The following is a 22,076-nucleotide window of genomic DNA, read 5'->3' as shown; positions in this document are numbered from 1 at the left end:
AGTGAACACATATCGGCGTTCGCTCACTTCTCGATCCTGTCACAGCTCTCTGCCGTGACAGGGGAGGGGCTGGATTCCCCCCTCCCCGCTCCGATCCTCCAGCACTGACTGGCTGAACGGGAGGGGGCGGGTACAGCTGGCTCTGCCTCTAGATAGGCAGAGCCAGCTGTCACACAGCTGGGTGGATCCAGACATAATTGTCGGGATCCGCTTCAGCTGCGGCGTCTCAGTATACCACTGTAGCTCGCGAGATATACTGCGGCGTCTCAATATACAGCGAGCTGCAGCTCGCGGTATATTGAGCTTAGGGTGACGGGAGGACGCTAGTTTGTGTCCTCCCATTACCCTAAGGAGAACTATGGGGAAAAGCCCTAACCCCATAGTTCTCCTTTAAATTCCGGTGCAGTATTGTTCTAATTAAGTGATTGATAGATTTGTATCCACAGCCTCTACACCCTGGGGCAGGTCCAATATATATGATATATTGTGCCATGGTCTACAAATCGCAGAAATAAGAGGAATTATAAGCTGGGGCAAAATTGGCATTCACAGGTGTGCATTACCATCAACACATAACTTTATATAATTTTCCAGGGCGAGTATATTACTGTAACACTTTGAAGTAATGCTCCTGATGTCATTCCAGTCTTCCATAGATAAGGATTGTGCCATTTTCTCCTCTCATTTAAGCATATATAACAGTTTGTTGGAATTTGCAGAGGAGGTCAGGGAAAGATGCACACGAACAGCCATAACATTATGACCACTGACAGGTGGAGTAGATGACATTGATTATGTCGTTGCAATGGCACCAGGAAATAGGTGGGATATACTGGGCAGCAAGTGAACATTTTGTCCCTGAAGTTGATGTGTTGGAAGCAGAAAAAATGGGCATGCATAAGGATTATAAATGATTTGGTCAAGGGCCAAATTGGGATGTCTAGACGACTGGGTCAGAGCAATTCCAAAACTGCAGATCTTTTGGGATGTTACCAGTCTTCTGGGGTCAGAACCTACCAAAAGTGGTCCAAGGAAAGGAAATTGGTGAGGTAGTAACAGAGTCATGGGTGGTCAAGGTTCATTGATAGACATGGGACACGAAGGCTGGCCCGCGTAGTCTGATCCAATAGAAAAGCTACTGTAGCTCAAATTGCTGAAAGAGTTAAATGCAAAAATAAAAAAAGTATCCCATACAGTACTCAACTTTGTTATATAATACGAAATATAAATGTCATACTGTATATACCAGTAAGACCTATTGGATTAGGAGGGGTGAGTGAAGTATGAAAATAACTTTCTTGTTCATGAACCTCTCACCTGCTCTTATACCTTGAGGACCTGTGGCTAAAATGTAAAGCCCAACTAATATTAGATGTGTTCACCGGGTTCACACCTGGGCGTTTTACAGCGCTGATCGACGTGCTGTAAAACGCTGTGAAGTCCCATACTTCCCTATGGGGATGGTTCCCACCTGGGCGTATTTCAGCCCGTGGAAATGCGCTGAAAAACGCCCTACGCCCAAACAAGCACAGGAGCTTCTTTGGGACGTTTTTCCATTGTTATTCCCGAGTGTGGCTCGGGGTTAACAAAGCGGTAACCCCGAGCCACACTCGGGAATACAGCGTAGGACTTACCTTGTCCGCGATCCCTGCTGTGTCCTCCGGCGGCTGCTGACTTCCGGGTTCAGTCCCTTGCGAGCGGCCGCGTCGCAGGGCGGCGGAGCCGACGGGAAGTTTGAAAGTGAAACATTTTTTTTTTTTAATGGAGAAAATAGGGGGAAAAAAATCATACCGCCAGTGAAACGCGCGTTTCACTGAACGGAAAAACATGCTAAAAACGCAAAAAAAGAGCTTAAAAATACCCTTTCAATCCCCGCTGCTCTCCTTGCCTGTATCGGCAGAGACGTCGGGGACACGGACCACTGCAGCCGGCACCAGCAGGGAGGAGAGACTGCTGTGACTGCATTCCACCCGCTGCCCTCCATACCTGCACTGCCGCCCCGTGGCTCCTGTTCCCCTGGCTGTTCCGTGGCGCTTCTGCCCCGCCCCCATGCTTCCTCTGCATCTACAGGCTGGGAGCCATACGCAGCCTGCTATTGGATATTTTAAAATGCAGTAGCCAATAGTGGGCTCTGCTGCTGATTGACAGCAGGCAGTGGGCGGGTGCAATAGCCAGCCTGCTATTGGCTATTGCAGGGCTTAAAATTTCAAGTCTAGACCTACTAGCCAGGCAAAAACCTTACTCTCCACCAGTTGCCCCACCAAACCTTGCCCAGGCCCGTCCCCCAACACCGCCCCCAGCCCTGCGCCCAACCACTCCCCCTGAAAGCAATACGTATAAGCAATAGTGAATAAGGCAGTGTTAAGTGAATTCTTTAAGCAGTTTTTGGCAATAAGTAGTTAGTACTTCTTCAGCACATGGGTTCCTATGCATAGTCAGCTACCAATTTTATTGAAAATATGTTTTTATTTTAAATGAAATTTGTAGCTGACTATGCATAGGTGTGCTGTGCTTTTTTGTGCTTTGTTTTTTTTTTTCTTTTTTTACTTTTGAAATATTTAGGCCCCAAAGAGCAACACGAAAATGGCGTTGTTGGTTTTTTTTAACGTTGTGTTTTTAAAAAAAAATCTTTTTGAAGTAAATTTGCCCCCAGAGCGCAGCACAAAAAAAACTTCATTTACCTTAAGCTGGCGGGTGCAGGGATGCGCACCATTGGCGGGTCTCTCCTTCACGTGTCCCCCACGGCTGTGGAGAGCGGGCCTCTCCTCATGTCTCCCTCAGCGGAGGAGAGCGGACCTCTCCTTCACCTGTCCCCTCAGCGGCGCTGCCAGTGTAACGGCGGTGCCGAAGAAGAAGCCGGAAGTCGGCTTCAAAACGAGGCTTGGAGCGCAAGTGGAACGCAAATCGATCCTCTGGGCCTGGGGATCGCATTGCAAGCCACCCGCTCCATCAATAAATGTGCAGGGCATTACTGTGCTCTCCAGAAAGGAATTTCCCCTCGCATTTGGCGAGCGGGCGAGCGGAATTTTCAAGCCCTGGGCTCTTGCATTTTAAAATATCCAATAGCAGGCTGGCTATTGCTTCCAGCAATAAAAATAAATAAATTGGTAAACTAAAATTAAGACTAAAAATTAAGAAAATTTTGCTGTTGGAGGTGCATTGTGGTGCCATTCATTTCAATGGATCGCAAATGCACCTCCCGTCGTCAGCGTGATCACCCGTACTGGAATACGTGGTAGTGCAATCAATGCCCTGCATTCCAGTGCAGTGGGATTTCAAAAAATGTGCATTCCGTTTTATTCTGAAGTAAACTTTGTCTGTTGCGCTGCATTTGTGTATTTTATTTTAAATAAATGACATTTTTTTTTTATCCAATTAATCCAAGTTAATAATCGGCTCACTAATCGATTATGAAAATATTCGTTAGTTTCAACCCTAATGTATTGCTGATATTTGTAGTCCTTTATAGCCTGTGCCATTCTGCGTTGTTGCATGATTTATTGCTGGGATATTTAGTCCTCTATACAGTGGCACAGAACTATCATGGCCACAGCTGTGACAAGGCCCTGGCGTTCTGCCACATGGGGGGACCATGCTGGCATTGCCGGTTCCTGGGTCCCCTCCTTCAGTCTGGGGCTCTTCATCCTTTACACTGAACCCAGGGCAGGGGGCCCAGGCCTAAAATTTCTGATGGCTGCCCTGCATATGAGCATATGGACATCAAGGCTGAATTTTGGTGTTGTAGGCCTTAGGTACTCTTTTATAACACTGGCTTAATGCTACACTGCCACTCTTTCAAAACGTAATCAATGTATCTTAGAATTTACATTTATTATGGTTTTTGATTAGAAGATTAAGTATTATGGTCACTGGCTGTCTGGGGTTGTGTTGGTAATGTATTATGTTTTCTGCATTCTGTTATGTGAGGTATTGATGCCATGGATGCTTGCCTGCAGTTGTCACTTCCAGTGGCTTCTAATGAATAGCTCTGTGGTCATGTGTCAGCTGAATTTAGCCGCATGTGTCCCTTGGGATGCTTCAGTCAAGTGTCGCTGGCAGACAAAAGAAGAAATTGTAGTATATCATGTAAAGCTCTGCAGTAACAGGATGTGGCAGTTCTTTTTTGAGAGTTTATTTCTTATTGTGCATTGTGAAATTTTGGGACGTTAGCTGAAGGGATGCACCGATACAATTTTTTCCAGACCGAGTACAAGTACCGATACTTTTCCTCAAGTGCTCGCCGATACCAGTTACTGATGATTCTTTTTTTAGCGTCATGTGAAAGTTCTTCTAAAACAATGCAGACTAATGATTTTAGGACAGTGGTGGAGCACCAGAGCCCAGTCACAGCTGCAACTTCTGCAACCCTGGTAGTTCGGCCACTGACTCCAAGCTGTAGAGGAACTTCAAGTCCCAGCAATGCAGAATACCAACTATAGAGGACTACAAATCCCAGCAATTCATTATATAGCAATGCAGAATACCATCAGCTATAAAGGACTAAAATCCCAGCAATCCATTATACAGCAATGCAGAATAATATGAAGCTCCATAATCTGTGTTGCTCACCAGGGCTGTGCAGCGTCTCAGGAGGCAGCGTGGGGGTGTCAGCAGGGCTGCGTGCAGGGCTCTCTAGGGCTGCGCCACTCTCTGCAGGCAGCAGTAAGAAGATGTGCGGCCTGACCAGTGCTGTCAAAGACGCCCGCTGCGAGGTCCCCAGCAGGGCAGCCTGAGGTCCCCAGAAAGCGGGGTCCCCAGGAAGTGGTAGCCACTTTCTTAACTACGTTGTAATTAAAAAGCCAAACGGTGGCTTCTTAAATGCAGGTGGGCACTTTAAAACGTCCTTTCTCTCACTCCATAAGTAATAGATAAGAAACACATTTTAGTGGGCGTGTACTTTAACCTAGAAGTGTGTAACAAAATTTCACACCCCAATTGGTAAATGGTAGCTATTGAAATAAATTCCACCCAATGGTATGCCAAGACCCTAAGGGGAGGGGCTTTCAAGAAATACTAGGCGCTCTCTTGCTAAGTATAAAAATTCATAAATTAATTTATTAATATAACATGATAGATAACTTGCTGCACTCCTTACCGGATAAAATATCAGGTTACTACTGTTTTTTTAATGGCAATGTTCCTTCAATAAATGGACTTTATGGTGTAATGGTAATATTTTTGGAAGCTTTCTCCCACTCCCGTGCGCTGCCCAGCACGAGGGGAAAACCAGTCGGCGATGGCTGTTTACATACAAGCGTTCGGGCAGCTGTAGAGGCACCCAATCACGTGTATGTCGTCTTGAAGTGTGCGTTCTCTGCCTATTCCAGGCTCCGCTGTGCCCCGTGCGGACCTGAAACCAGCACAGCAGCTCTCGGTACTGAGATCGGAGGGCGACCAGCACAATAACTCCCGCTGATCTACCCTCTGAATGCGGACGTGATATGTATTACATCTCTCCTGCCTTCAGCTGTAATTTCTTGGTTTCTATATTGCTGGTGAAGTAGATCTGCTTCATCAGCTTCTTTGGGGGTCTCTAGGTGACATTAGGGGTCTAATTGACCCCCCTATGTCTTCATAAAGAGGACCTGTCAAATCCTCTTTGCTGTTACATAGGGTGCTTCTTATAAACGCAAACATATGTCAAGTGCGCCTATGTGCAAAAGCAACAATTGTGCCACACATGTTACATGTCACTGTGAATGTCGGAATGTAAGCAATAATTCTAGGGCCGTCAATCACTGTTAGCACTAAATTGATAAGTGGTAAAAGCTTTTAAAATGTCACCTATGGACAATTTTGGTTATGTTCGTTTTTTTGCGATTTCTCGGGCTAGCACAACTTTCAGGCTTGACATGTTTGTTGTCTGTTTACCCAACGTGACCTCGGGTAAATAGACATATATAAATATAAAAACCCAGTGGTGATTAAATACCACCAAAAGAATGTTCCATCTGTCCCCAAAAAATGATACGAAATTAATTTCAGTACAGCATTGCATGACTGAATTAATGTCAAAGTACTGTAGTGCTGAATACTGAAAATGTGGTTAATGTTCTTGGTTTGAGCCCTACTGCAGTGCCCTTAGAGAACCGTACCTAGGATATGCAGTACTGGTATATGAACTCTGTATCAAAGAGGTCAAACATACTTCTTCCGACATCTAGCAATGCAGTGCAAGTGCCTTAACAACCTACTGCACCTGCATTGTATTATGGGATGAAAATCAAAGGGTAAGCCAGTGTTTGCATACCTTATACAACATACAAAAAGTATGGATTGGTACCTTTTCTATAGTGCCTGGTATAGCATATTAATACCGGTAATAAAAATATTAATATTGATTGAATACAGTATTTTTTTTTTTAATGTTAGGTTAGTTTTAATAAAACTTTTATATTGCTAGTAATAATAGAAAATGCTTCCTTTTAGTTGCAGATAAGCATTTTGTGATTGTATCGATGGCTAAGATAAAGGTAGGGACTAAACCCCAAGTGTTTTTGTTTTGTTTTTTTGCTTTGTTTTGAATGGTAGCTTGCCACCATCCCTAGAAAACTCACTTTATTGTTGAAATAGTACTAATATTTTAGACTAGTATTGCTACTTCATTAACCACCGATGACCGAGGAGTTATACCCTCTTCCTGTCCAGGCCATTTTTCAGTGTTCAGCGATGCGGTACTTTGAATTACATTTTTTCCGTCATGCAACGCTGTACTGAAATTAATTTTATACCATTCTTTGGGGACAGAGAGAGCTTTCTTTTGGTGGTATTTAATCACCACTGCGGTTTTTATTTTTTACTATATTAAGGAACAATTACTGTAAATTTTGAAAAGAAAATGATTTCCCTTATATTAAATTATGAAACATTTATTATGACCAAATTGCACGTCACATTGCTGACCTCTGCACTGCGCGTTACATTGCTGACCTCATTTACAGCAAAAAGGACTTGCTGTAAATATTGTGGTGTGCTGGTGACAATTTTTACTACTTCTACATTGCTCATGGTGCCATCCGTGGTCGCTACAAGCACCCACCTGCTTTGCAGGTTTACTACTTTTCCGGTAAGGCTGGTTTCCTATTATATAAAATTGCTGACTTCTGTACTGCGCGTCACAATGCTGGCCTCTGCACTGCGCGTCACACAGCTGGCCTCTGTATTCTGTATTGCACCACTGACTTCTGTACTGTGCATTGTTACTGATCTTTATACTCTGCGTCACACCGCTGACCTGGCGGAGTTAAGTCCGGGGCAGGGTAGGGGTTAGGTGGGGCAACTGGTGGCGAGTAACTTTTCAGGCCTGGCTAGTAGCTTAGGACTTGAAATTTTGAGCCCTGGTTTTATTATAGTTTTAACTTTATGTATTAGTAAATTTCATGCATCACTACACAAAAAGCTCTTGGTTTTTCACATTTTCCTTTGTATTATTTTTTAAATGTAAACCAAAAAAAATCTAGCCCACATAAAGTGAAATAAAATTGAATTCTACTTGTCTAGTAATATGAGTTCTAGATTTACAGACAAAATATCTAAGTTGAGTTTCTTAAATGTTTTCTAGATATAGGTGGTGAAATTAATGTCTGTTTAGTGTGCCACACTGCAAATATTTACATGTTCTTACTTTTGGTCTTTCATAGTACCTCACTGCCAGAGCCTTACGGATGGAAGTATCTATGCCGAACAAGGAAAGAAAGCCCTTCCAGATAGAACTCTTGCAGCAACTGATTCTGGGATTACACTGAAGAGTAACCTTGATAATACTGATCCCATTTTGTCTGGCAGCAGTGATTCTGGCCATTCTACAGATTCAATTAGAGCAAAAACAGTGCAAAATATTAGATTACAAATCAAGCGAAATCTGAGTTTAAAAGAAAAAGCTGAACTGAATCAGTTATTAGGTGGTTTTGGAGTAGATACACCATCTTGGTCACAGGAGGATATGACTGATGTACAAAACAAGTATAGTGGAAGACACGATGCTGTCCCAATACAAATTCACAGAAATGGAAACCTGAAGCTAAGTGAGAGAGAAACTGATATTTTAGATGACGAAATGCCAAATCATGATTTACATAGTGTTGACAGCATCGGTACTCTGTCATCGTCCGAAGGGCAACAGTCTAACAACCTTTTAACCTTGCATTTAAGCAGCCATAAAGGTAGTCAAAATTCATTGCTTTCTGACTGTTGTTACAGTAACACTGCAGATGAACGCAACTATAACATCACACCTGACCTTGGAATTAACATCGATCAAATGTATGAAAAGTCATATAATATCAGAGAATCTAAACAACCTCAAGTAGCATCATCTCGGGTACCTCCTGATATACAAAGCAACTATTCAACACAAACTTGGGTGCATCAACAAATGATCAGCTCTCATCAATATTGTTATTCCCCTGGTAATGAAAATCGATGTGGCATATCTCATACTTTAGATTTATCTTCTAATATGCCCAATACATCAATACCTTCTTCTATATGTAATTCTGGACTTGGCAACAGACATCTGGTGCAAGTGAGCACTTCAAAGCCTACACAAGATGATTGCTCTAATATTTTCCATCATTTGCCAACAAAATCATCAAATTGGTTAGAAGAAAAGGATGAAGATATCCCTTCCTCTCCCAAACTGGATATTGACCAGTCAATTGAGCAACTTAATAAATTAATCTTGGAGTTGGATCCGACTTTTGAGCTAGCGCCAGTTCAAATGGTTTCAAATACTACAGTTGCAAACAAACTTAATTCTGGTTATAGTGTCCTTTCTTCACCTTTAGATGCAGAGAAGAAAAGAAAAATCTTTCAAGAAGGTAAGAATTCTTTTGTCATGACATTATTATTCTAGTGCAACAGCCTTTTAAAATTTTAATTTTAAATAAGAAAAACTTAATTATTTTAGAACTTAGTTAATAAGCTGTGTATGCCTGGGAAAAACGTATTAAAAAAAAAATTCCTAATTCTGCAGTACATGCGCATTTGCTTATTTTACAACAAAATGAGTATTATATTGTGTTTTTGTTCACTAAAATTAACTAAAGTGTATTTTTTTACATAACGTTTGGGTTTTATAAAGAGCTGCGCTAATATCATGCAACATAAAAATTTGCAATTGCCAGCATTTTTATTCTACTGGGTCTGTACTTTCAGGAAATATACAACTTCGGGGGTTTTAAGTAAATTCCAGGTTTAAAATGTAGATTATAACGTGTGCAAAAAACTCCTTGGCAACGAAAGGGTCAAAGATTTTTTTTTTTAAACAGAAGGAGCAAATTTATCAAGAATGTCATCATAAACTAAACTTCTGCCAATATTAATCTCTGTGTTCAGTAAAATTAGGGATTCCAGAAGATCCTGCCCAAGCAAAGACTGTAATTTCTTTTTTTTTTAACTTAAAAAACTCTTCAGAAGACACTTGAGTACAAAAATGGTTTGTATATGCAAGTTATGGTTATACAAAATGTTAGCAACAAGTTAGACAGTTCTTACATGCTATACGTTTGTTAATTCACTCTAAATTATGAATTGGATTTTGAGGAGGGGCATTTGTTTTTTTTAGAACTGGATTTCTTTAAAACTAAGAAGTTCAATCTTAAGTTGAACAATAGCAACTACAGCCAGCTGTGCTACAGTTTGCAAAGTTTGTGTTGAGATGTCACTTTGGTTGCTCTGACGAAACCATTTGGAGTCTAAATAGGATATATCTATGATAAATGTTTCATTTTTGGAGAATTCTTTTCAGGCTGTTTGTCAACTGATCAATGACTAAAAAGAAAACCTGAAATTAAAACCATTCAAGGGGGTTAGAAAGGGGTACGTACATCCTCTGACAGTTCTCTGTAGTTCTCAGTAATTAGAAAAACAAGGTTTAGTATTGTGTTCAAGCATTAAAGGAGAACTATGGGGTCAGTGTTTTTCCCCATAGTTCTCCTTAGGGTAACGGGAGGACACAAACTAGCGTCCTCCCGTTACCCTAAGCTCAGTGTACCGCGAGCTACAGCTCGCGGTATACTGAGACGACGCAGCCGGAGCGGATCCCGACGTAGATGACGGGATCCGCCCAGCTGCATGAGTGACAGCTGGCTCTGCCTATCTAGAGGCAGAGCCAGCTGTACCCCTCCCCCGTCCGTTCCGCCAGTCAGCGCTGGCAGATCGGAGCGGGGAGAGGGGAATCCAGCCCCTCCCCCTGTCACGGCACGGAGCCGTGACAGGATCGAGAGGCGAGTGAACCCCCGGTATGTGTTCGCTCACCTCCCGATCTACTGAGCCGACCTGTGACAGTCTCATTGTCACAGGTCGGCTAGAACTATGAGGTGAGTGAAAAGCACTCACCTCATAGTTCTCCTTTAAGCAAATTTTTGGCCTCACTCTCAGTTTTACTGTCAAATCTTTTGGATACAATGCCTTTGACTGGTCTGCAGTGGAACTAAAGATCGTAAACAGTTCTTCATCCTTTACACTGAACCCAGGGCAGGGGGCCCAGGCCTAAAATTTCTGATGGCTGCCCTGCATATGAGCATATGGACATCAAGGCTGAATTTTGGTGTTGTAGGCCTTAGGTACTCTTTTATAACACTGGCTTAATGCTACACTGCCACTCTTTCAAAACGTAATCAATGTATCTTAGAATTTACATTTATTATGGTTTTTGATTAGAAGATTAAGTATTATGGTCACTGGCTGTCTGGGGTTGTGTTGGTAATGTATTATGTTTTCTGCATTCTGTTATGTGAGGTATTGATGCCATGGATGCTTGCCTGCAGTTGTCACTTCCAGTGGCTTCTAATGAATAGCTCTGTGGTCATGTGTCAGCTGAATTTAGCCGCATGTGTCCCTTGGGATGCTTCAGTCAAGTGTCGCTGGCAGACAAAAGAAGAAATTGTAGTATATCATGTAAAGCTCTGCAGTAACAGGATGTGGCAGTTCTTTTTTGAGAGTTTATTTCTTATTGTGCATTGTGAAATTTTGGGACGTTAGCTGAAGGGATGCACCGATACAATTTTTTCCAGACCGAGTACAAGTACCGATACTTTTCCTCAAGTGCTCGCCGATACCAGTTACTGATGATTCTTTTTTTAGCGTCATGTGAAAGTTCTTCTAAAACAATGCAGACTAATGATTTTAGGACAGTGGTGGAGCACCAGAGCCCAGTCACAGCTGCAACTTCTGCAACCCTGGTAGTTCGGCCACTGACTCCAAGCTGTAGAGGAACTTCAAGTCCCAGCAATGCAGAATACCAACTATAGAGGACTACAAATCCCAGCAATTCATTATATAGCAATGCAGAATACCATCAGCTATAAAGGACTAAAATCCCAGCAATCCATTATACAGCAATGCAGAATAATATGAAGCTCCATAATCTGTGTTGCTCACCAGGGCTGTGCAGCGTCTCAGGAGGCAGCGTGGGGGTGTCAGCAGGGCTGCGTGCAGGGCTCTCTAGGGCTGCGCCACTCTCTGCAGGCAGCAGTAAGAAGATGTGCGGCCTGACCAGTGCTGTCAAAGACGCCCGCTGCGAGGTCCCCAGCAGGGCAGCCTGAGGTCCCCAGAAAGCGGGGTCCCCAGGAAGTGGTAGCCACTTTCTTAACTACGTTGTAATTAAAAAGCCAAACGGTGGCTTCTTAAATGCAGGTGGGCACTTTAAAACGTCCTTTCTCTCACTCCATAAGTAATAGATAAGAAACACATTTTAGTGGGCGTGTACTTTAACCTAGAAGTGTGTAACAAAATTTCACACCCCAATTGGTAAATGGTAGCTATTGAAATAAATTCCACCCAATGGTATGCCAAGACCCTAAGGGGAGGGGCTTTCAAGAAATACTAGGCGCTCTCTTGCTAAGTATAAAAATTCATAAATTAATTTATTAATATAACATGATAGATAACTTGCTGCACTCCTTACCGGATAAAATATCAGGTTACTACTGTTTTTTTAATGGCAATGTTCCTTCAATAAATGGACTTTATGGTGTAATGGTAATATTTTTGGAAGCTTTCTCCCACTCCCGTGCGCTGCCCAGCACGAGGGGAAAACCAGTCGGCGATGGCTGTTTACATACAAGCGTTCGGGCAGCTGTAGAGGCACCCAATCACGTGTATGTCGTCTTGAAGTGTGCGTTCTCTGCCTATTCCAGGCTCCGCTGTGCCCCGTGCGGACCTGAAACCAGCACAGCAGCTCTCGGTACTGAGATCGGAGGGCGACCAGCACAATAACTCCCGCTGATCTACCCTCTGAATGCGGACGTGATATGTATTACATCTCTCCTGCCTTCAGCTGTAATTTCTTGGTTTCTATATTGCTGGTGAAGTAGATCTGCTTCATCAGCTTCTTTGGGGGTCTCTAGGTGACATTAGGGGTCTAATTGACCCCCCTATGTCTTCATAAAGAGGACCTGTCAAATCCTCTTTGCTGTTACATAGGGTGCTTCTTATAAACGCAAACATATGTCAAGTGCGCCTATGTGCAAAAGCAACAATTGTGCCACACATGTTACATGTCACTGTGAATGTCGGAATGTAAGCAATAATTCTAGGGCCGTCAATCACTGTTAGCACTAAATTGATAAGTGGTAAAAGCTTTTAAAATGTCACCTATGGACAATTTTGGTTATGTTCGTTTTTTTGCGATTTCTCGGGCTAGCACAACTTTCAGGCTTGACATGTTTGTTGTCTGTTTACCCAACGTGACCTCGGGTAAATAGACATATATAAATATAAAAACCCAGTGGTGATTAAATACCACCAAAAGAATGTTCCATCTGTCCCCAAAAAATGATACGAAATTAATTTCAGTACAGCATTGCATGACTGAATTAATGTCAAAGTACTGTAGTGCTGAATACTGAAAATGTGGTTAATGTTCTTGGTTTGAGCCCTACTGCAGTGCCCTTAGAGAACCGTACCTAGGATATGCAGTACTGGTATATGAACTCTGTATCAAAGAGGTCAAACATACTTCTTCCGACATCTAGCAATGCAGTGCAAGTGCCTTAACAACCTACTGCACCTGCATTGTATTATGGGATGAAAATCAAAGGGTAAGCCAGTGTTTGCATACCTTATACAACATACAAAAAGTATGGATTGGTACCTTTTCTATAGTGCCTGGTATAGCATATTAATACCGGTAATAAAAATATTAATATTGATTGAATACAGTATTTTTTTTTTTAATGTTAGGTTAGTTTTAATAAAACTTTTATATTGCTAGTAATAATAGAAAATGCTTCCTTTTAGTTGCAGATAAGCATTTTGTGATTGTATCGATGGCTAAGATAAAGGTAGGGACTAAACCCCAAGTGTTTTTGTTTTGTTTTTTTGCTTTGTTTTGAATGGTAGCTTGCCACCATCCCTAGAAAACTCACTTTATTGTTGAAATAGTACTAATATTTTAGACTAGTATTGCTACTTCATTAACCACCGATGACCGAGGAGTTATACCCTCTTCCTGTCCAGGCCATTTTTCAGTGTTCAGCGATGCGGTACTTTGAATTACATTTTTTCCGTCATGCAACGCTGTACTGAAATTAATTTTATACCATTCTTTGGGGACAGAGAGAGCTTTCTTTTGGTGGTATTTAATCACCACTGCGGTTTTTATTTTTTACTATATTAAGGAACAATTACTGTAAATTTTGAAAAGAAAATGATTTCCCTTATATTAAATTATGAAACATTTATTATGACCAAATTGCACGTCACATTGCTGACCTCTGCACTGCGCGTTACATTGCTGACCTCATTTACAGCAAAAAGGACTTGCTGTAAATATTGTGGTGTGCTGGTGACAATTTTTACTACTTCTACATTGCTCATGGTGCCATCCGTGGTCGCTACAAGCACCCACCTGCTTTGCAGGTTTACTACTTTTCCGGTAAGGCTGGTTTCCTATTATATAAAATTGCTGACTTCTGTACTGCGCGTCACAATGCTGGCCTCTGCACTGCGCGTCACACAGCTGGCCTCTGTATTCTGTATTGCACCACTGACTTCTGTACTGTGCATTGTTACTGATCTTTATACTCTGCGTCACACCGCTGACCTGGCGGAGTTAAGTCCGGGGCAGGGTAGGGGTTAGGTGGGGCAACTGGTGGCGAGTAACTTTTCAGGCCTGGCTAGTAGCTTAGGACTTGAAATTTTGAGCCCTGGTTTTATTATAGTTTTAACTTTATGTATTAGTAAATTTCATGCATCACTACACAAAAAGCTCTTGGTTTTTCACATTTTCCTTTGTATTATTTTTTAAATGTAAACCAAAAAAAATCTAGCCCACATAAAGTGAAATAAAATTGAATTCTACTTGTCTAGTAATATGAGTTCTAGATTTACAGACAAAATATCTAAGTTGAGTTTCTTAAATGTTTTCTAGATATAGGTGGTGAAATTAATGTCTGTTTAGTGTGCCACACTGCAAATATTTACATGTTCTTACTTTTGGTCTTTCATAGTACCTCACTGCCAGAGCCTTACGGATGGAAGTATCTATGCCGAACAAGGAAAGAAAGCCCTTCCAGATAGAACTCTTGCAGCAACTGATTCTGGGATTACACTGAAGAGTAACCTTGATAATACTGATCCCATTTTGTCTGGCAGCAGTGATTCTGGCCATTCTACAGATTCAATTAGAGCAAAAACAGTGCAAAATATTAGATTACAAATCAAGCGAAATCTGAGTTTAAAAGAAAAAGCTGAACTGAATCAGTTATTAGGTGGTTTTGGAGTAGATACACCATCTTGGTCACAGGAGGATATGACTGATGTACAAAACAAGTATAGTGGAAGACACGATGCTGTCCCAATACAAATTCACAGAAATGGAAACCTGAAGCTAAGTGAGAGAGAAACTGATATTTTAGATGACGAAATGCCAAATCATGATTTACATAGTGTTGACAGCATCGGTACTCTGTCATCGTCCGAAGGGCAACAGTCTAACAACCTTTTAACCTTGCATTTAAGCAGCCATAAAGGTAGTCAAAATTCATTGCTTTCTGACTGTTGTTACAGTAACACTGCAGATGAACGCAACTATAACATCACACCTGACCTTGGAATTAACATCGATCAAATGTATGAAAAGTCATATAATATCAGAGAATCTAAACAACCTCAAGTAGCATCATCTCGGGTACCTCCTGATATACAAAGCAACTATTCAACACAAACTTGGGTGCATCAACAAATGATCAGCTCTCATCAATATTGTTATTCCCCTGGTAATGAAAATCGATGTGGCATATCTCATACTTTAGATTTATCTTCTAATATGCCCAATACATCAATACCTTCTTCTATATGTAATTCTGGACTTGGCAACAGACATCTGGTGCAAGTGAGCACTTCAAAGCCTACACAAGATGATTGCTCTAATATTTTCCATCATTTGCCAACAAAATCATCAAATTGGTTAGAAGAAAAGGATGAAGATATCCCTTCCTCTCCCAAACTGGATATTGACCAGTCAATTGAGCAACTTAATAAATTAATCTTGGAGTTGGATCCGACTTTTGAGCTAGCGCCAGTTCAAATGGTTTCAAATACTACAGTTGCAAACAAACTTAATTCTGGTTATAGTGTCCTTTCTTCACCTTTAGATGCAGAGAAGAAAAGAAAAATCTTTCAAGAAGGTAAGAATTCTTTTGTCATGACATTATTATTCTAGTGCAACAGCCTTTTAAAATTTTAATTTTAAATAAGAAAAACTTAATTATTTTAGAACTTAGTTAATAAGCTGTGTATGCCTGGGAAAAACGTATTAAAAAAAAAATTCCTAATTCTGCAGTACATGCGCATTTGCTTATTTTACAACAAAATGAGTATTATATTGTGTTTTTGTTCACTAAAATTAACTAAAGTGTATTTTTTTACATAACGTTTGGGTTTTATAAAGAGCTGCGCTAATATCATGCAACATAAAAATTTGCAATTGCCAGCATTTTTATTCTACTGGGTCTGTACTTTCAGGAAATATACAACTTCGGGGGTTTTAAGTAAATTCCAGGTTTAAAATGTAGATTATAACGTGTGCAAAAAACTCCTTGGCAACGAAAGGGTCAAAGATTTTTTTTTTTAAACAGAAGGAGCAAATTTATCAAGAATGTCATCATAAACTAAACTTCTGCCAATATTAATCTCTGTGTTCAGTAAAATTAGGGATTCCAGAAGATCCTGCCCAAGCAAAGACTGTAATTTCTTTTTTTTTTAACTTAAAAAACTCTTCAGAAGACACTTGAGTACAAAAATGGTTTGTATATGCAAGTTATGGTTATACAAAATGTTAGCAACAAGTTAGACAGTTCTTACATGCTATACGTTTGTTAATTCACTCTAAATTATGAATTGGATTTTGAGGAGGGGCATTTGTTTTTTTTAGAACTGGATTTCTTTAAAACTAAGAAGTTCAATCTTAAGTTGAACAATAGCAACTACAGCCAGCTGTGCTACAGTTTGCAAAGTTTGTGTTGAGATGTCACTTTGGTTGCTCTGACGAAACCATTTGGAGTCTAAATAGGATATATCTATGATAAATGTTTCATTTTTGGAGAATTCTTTTCAGGCTGTTTGTCAACTGATCAATGACTAAAAAGAAAACCTGAAATTAAAACCATTCAAGGGGGTTAGAAAGGGGTACGTACATCCTCTGACAGTTCTCTGTAGTTCTCAGTAATTAGAAAAACAAGGTTTAGTATTGTGTTCAAGCATTAAAGGAGAACTATGGGGTCAGTGTTTTTCCCCATAGTTCTCCTTAGGGTAACGGGAGGACACAAACTAGCGTCCTCCCGTTACCCTAAGCTCAGTGTACCGCGAGCTACAGCTCGCGGTATACTGAGACGACGCAGCCGGAGCGGATCCCGACGTAGATGACGGGATCCGCCCAGCTGCATGAGTGACAGCTGGCTCTGCCTATCTAGAGGCAGAGCCAGCTGTACCCCTCCCCCGTCCGTTCCGCCAGTCAGCGCTGGCAGATCGGAGCGGGGAGAGGGGAATCCAGCCCCTCCCCCTGTCACGGCACGGAGCCGTGACAGGATCGAGAGGCGAGTGAACCCCCGGTATGTGTTCGCTCACCTCCCGATCTACTGAGCCGACCTGTGACAGTCTCATTGTCACAGGTCGGCTAGAACTATGAGGTGAGTGAAAAGCACTCACCTCATAGTTCTCCTTTAAGCAAATTTTTGGCCTCACTCTCAGTTTTACTGTCAAATCTTTTGGATACAATGCCTTTGACTGGTCTGCAGTGGAACTAAAGATCGTAAACAGTGCTCTTGGCACAAGGCAAACAATTAGTAACTTAGTGGATCTCAGCTACGGACATGAGTGGGAGGTTCAATTTCTCCTAACAGTTGTATATAATGCACTATAGCGCTAATCAGCAGTTCACAGTGTTTTGCAGATTGACTTGAGAGGAGAGTTGCATCACTTCCCCTAATCTCTCTGGCACAACTAGTAGTCAAAAAGGTAGAAATAAATGAATACTTGCAGTTCGGTAGCCAAGTAGAGGGAGATCTAAGGGCCGGTGCAGACCTATGTGATCCGTGATCGCGTTGCCTTGCACCATGCAGACCTCTATTGCCGCGCGGCCCCAATAGAGGTCTGCATGGCAGGCTGTTTTAGCCGCGACTCCTGACCGTGCGGCAATCCGCGCGGAATCGTGCGTGGTTGCTGCGCGGTGAGGTGTCGCCTAGGTGTGCACCAGCCCTTATAGTACTGTCAGGTAGCAACCCTCGGTAATGGAAGAGATCTTGCCTGGGTGAAGCAAAGAATGATCTTCAGCTACTATCCTTGTACTGATTGTGATGCGGAAAGGGTAACAGCCAGGCACAAGTGCAACTTAAAGGAGAACTATGGGTTTTGGGCTTTTCCCCATAGTTCTCCTTTAAATTCCGGTGCAGTTCTAATTAAGTGATTGATAGATTTGTATCCACAGCCTCTACACCCTGGGGCAGGTCCATTATATATGATACATTGTGCCATGGTTTACAAATCGCAGAAATAAGAACGGACAGGGGAGGGTACAGCTGGCTCTGCCTATCTAGAGGCAGAGCCAGCTGTACCCTCCCCTGTCCGTTCTTATTTCTGCGATTTGTAAACCATGGCACAATGTATCATATATAATGGACCTGCCCCAGGGTGTAGAGGCTGTGGATACAAATCTATCAATCACTTAATTAGAACTGCACCGGAATTTAAAGGAGAACTATGGGGTTAGTGCTTTTCCCCATAGTTCTCCTTAGGGTAACGGGAGGATACAAACTAACGTCCTCCCGTCACCCTAAGCTCAATATACCGCGAGCTACAGCTCGTGGTATACTGAGACGCCGCAGCTGAAGCGGATCCCGACAATTATGTATCCGCCCAGCTGCGTGAGTGACAGCTGGCTCTGCCTATCTAGAGGCAGAGCCAGCTATACCCGCCCCCTCCCGTTCAGCCAGTCAGCGCTGGAGGATCGGAGCGGGGAGGGGGGAATCCAGTCCCTCCCCTGTCATGGCAGAGAGCCGTAACAGGATCGAGAAGTGAGCGAACGCCGGTATGTGTTCGCTCACTTCCCAATCTACTGAGCTGACCTGTGACAGTTTCATTGTCACAGGTCGGCTAGAACTATGAGGTGAGTGAAAAGCACTCACCTCATCGTTCTCCTTTAAGGTTCCTGCTGATACCTTTGGGTGAGAGATGTGCTGGAGAAGTAAGATTATCCTGTAATTCTAGGGATTCCTGTAGTGAAGGCGGAACTTTCCTGTTCCCTGTAGCTGCAGCAATAAGTTTTGATGGGGGGAAAATCCAGTTAGCTGTTGCGCCTTAATAAGATGACTCTCTCCAGGAAGGAGCAGTAGGAGCTGCTCTATACGGTCCTGGTGACAGTGGGTGAAGAGGGGGAAAGTCCTGTGAGGCTGGAGCAGTAACAACTGCTTTTCCAGCTAGATACTGTGGAGGAGTTCAATTGCCAGTGTTCAGCGTCTTTACACAAACGCTGTGCAATTGAATTTCACGGCATAAGATGATTGGGAGGGAGGCGCTGCGTGATGTCACCAGCGGGGAGGCGGAGCTTCAAGCCTAGCCTGGGACGCCGGAGAGATAAGTTCATTACAGCCACATAGTATCACCAGCTGACCAGTCTTGAGAGGTCTTCATGGCAGTTTTGTATGACTCAGAAAAAGACAGCTGTTTTTTTCTAAAGATCCAAAGAGTGATTTCACAGGAGTGATACACAGTGTGACATCACCAATCACCAAATATTAAAAACCACGTGTATACAGAATTGCACAACTTTTTTTTTTTATTCAAAAGATTTTTATTATTTTTCCAGTACAGTACACTAAGCATATACTGTCAATGCAAAAGTATAAGAAATAAGACAATTACGAACAAAAGAAGTGACATAAAACCCAAACTCAGTACATCTGTCGGGTACTTCGCATGAATGACAGGTTGTCCAATGGGTTGCACCCTGGGCAAGAATAGTCTAGTCTTTACTCAAGTAATTTCAAAGTACCAAGTATACAATAATGAAACAAGTCTGCGCTTTTAACAGAGAAATTTTGGTAGATCACGTTGTTGCAGAGTGGTCTTAGGCACAACTTAAGAACACAACAATGTCCACAAAAAACTTTAACTGTTACTTATAGAACACTAGAAGGAAAGAGGTGAAAGATCAGGTGAAGTCAGAAAGAAAGAGGATACCAGACTCAATCCACTCCTGGATATGGGATGGAGGGTGTCCAAAACCTGTTACGAGAGTCTAGACTAGCAGGCATCTATCAAATTATTGTGTTTATTGGTAATGAATCCACGGTTGCCAAATTTGTTTGAAGCGCAGGACCTTGTCTGCCAGTCTTGCTGAGATACGTTCATGAATGAAGGTCCAGTGAAGTCTATGCTGTACATCAGCAAAGGGAAGCAAAGCAGATTTCCATGATTTTGCCACAGTTTGCTTGGCAGCCGTGAGACCATGTAATGAAAATCTATATTGTCTTCAGAGGGAAGGTTGAGTAGAACCACCTTCGGGTCTAATGTCAATGGTGTGCCCAAGAGGTTAGAGAAGAAATTGACCACTCGAGTCCAGAAAGCTTGTACTTTCGGACATAACCACCATACATGATGCACAACTTTTTTTTTTGCTGTGGGCCTGTACTCTCCTTAAGCACCATAAAATTTGCAGCCATTATTGTTAACAGCTCTCAGTAAAACTTTTAAATAGTCTCTTTCAGAATACCAAACAGGTTTTCTCCAGTTGTGCTACTAACATTGAGTCCCCGTTCATACCTGGGCATTTTGACGCTCAAAGCTAAGTGCGACAAAACTGTCAACACTAGAAATCCCATATATTTCTATGGCCCTTGTTCACACCGGAGAGTTTTGTCTCAAGCTGTAAAACGTTGAATGCTGGAAAAGGTACATGAGCTTCTTTCAGGCAGATTACAGCACATTTGGCCGCATAGACGTCGCTGAAAGCGCATTAAAACCATGCGAGGGAAAGACATGCGTAAAAATGTGCGTTTTAAACGTGGAAATGCTGACGCCTAGGTGTGGATGGAGACTAAAGAAGAGCTTCAGGATTTTAAAAAATGAATCCTTAAGTGCTCGTTTTAGTCTAGGTAAGAAATATCCAGCCAATCCTCGGTCCCATCTAGCTCCATGACCAGTCCCCACAGCCTCTTCACCCTGGGCTTCAGCAGTCTAAGAATCCGTGATTTAATTACATCTAATGCAGTCCATTAGACAAGAGGACACCAAGGGACATACCACAGCCAGAGCAGGGGGGGAGACAAGTGAACGGTCACTGCCACGGAACTGAGGATCGGGTGAGTATTTATTTTCACCCCTAGACCAAAACAAGCACTTCATTTTTTAAAATCTTGGGAGTTTATGCAAAGAGCAAAGCCTCTCCTGCTGCACTCCCTCTTTGACATATTGCAGAAAATTTTAAGAAAATTACCATGATTTCAAACAAAGTTACATAATGTATGAGCAGATTTCAACCTTCCCTCTGTAGGCAATGAACAGAATGTTTAGTTTGGCAATGCAGGGAACATTAATTAAACTCTTCAAAATCTCATGACTTTGAAGTACTCTCTCCTTTTGCTTATTTCTCAGGCTAACATTATTATAATATTTAATATCTACGCTGTTTTCGGCAGACAGAAATGTATTTGCCGCTATCAGATGATACATGTACCTTTTCAAGCAGTAATGAAAGGACTTCACCTGTTACCATACAAAGTCATACAAGTTGAGCAAAAGAATTCTTGTTTTTGAAAGAACTCAGTAAACGCATGACTGGATAGGGTGCAGTTTAATTAAGTACAATTTAGTAGTTGTACCAGCCAAAGGATCTGGTGCCACAAATGGCTTAGACTTAAATGTAGATGGCGTGTAAGAAGATGTGGAAAGTTATTCAGATAAAAAAAGAATATCTGAAGGTGCATCAACAGATGCTGAACATACAGAAGTCGAAGGCATGTCTGACCACAAATTTAAAGATTCTGTATACATTGATAACAGATCTTGGGAAGAAATTACCAACTGCAGGTGTGGAATGCGTAATAGAGCACTGGAACACATGGCATTGCGGTACCGCACGTTCTGATGCGGGCGATCAAACTGTGGGTGGGAGGTGCGATTCAAATGAATGGCAATGCAACACACCAGAATTCGCGTTAGGTGCGATTTTGCGTTGTACAGTATGTTAAGCGCACTGGTCTGTGCAATTAACGCACTGTATTAGTGTGAACAGGCCCTCAAAAACACTGACAGACACAATCTCACACACTCACAAGCACACTCCAAAATGTTTCTTTTTTTTTTTTCCAAGATCCACCCATTCTCCCTATCTTACCCTAGAACTGGAGTGGATCCTCAGCCTGGGGTTCAGTGGGGGCTGCTGTGCTGTGACGGAGCTCCATCCGTATTGCCATGGTCCCAGGTCCCCCAGAAGAGCAAGGGACCTCACAAACTATGGCAGGTGGTGGTGTACAATGTCCATCAGTGTCCCCTGTCAGAAAAAGTGCAGCAAAGCCCCTGCTAATGCGCCCCCCCCCCCCCCCCCCCACCCCCTCCTCCTTCCCGCACGACCAAAA

The 22,076-nt window shown here is 42.2% G+C and overlaps 1 protein-coding gene across 1 annotated transcript in view; it reads left to right on the top strand.

Moving 5' to 3' along the window:
- The first annotated feature begins 15,381 nt into the window (after nucleotides 1–15,381).
- TNS3 (tensin 3) overlaps nucleotides 15,382–22,076 on the top strand; it is a 113,987-nt gene continuing 107,292 nt past the window's right edge. Inside the window, exon 1 of the mRNA XM_018568650.1 lies at nucleotides 15,382–15,632. Coding sequence (XP_018424152.1) covers nucleotides 15,533–15,632 — 100 coding nt within the window. The 5' untranslated portion in view covers nucleotides 15,382–15,532. The remainder of the gene's footprint in view (nucleotides 15,633–22,076) is intronic.

The sequence above is a fragment of the Nanorana parkeri genome, unplaced genomic scaffold (assembly GCF_000935625.1).
Source record: "Nanorana parkeri isolate BGI_ZX_2015 unplaced genomic scaffold, ASM93562v1 scaffold1223, whole genome shotgun sequence".
Taxonomy (NCBI): Eukaryota; Metazoa; Chordata; class Amphibia; order Anura; family Dicroglossidae; genus Nanorana; species Nanorana parkeri.
This window is presented reverse-complemented; position numbering and strand designations above follow the sequence as displayed.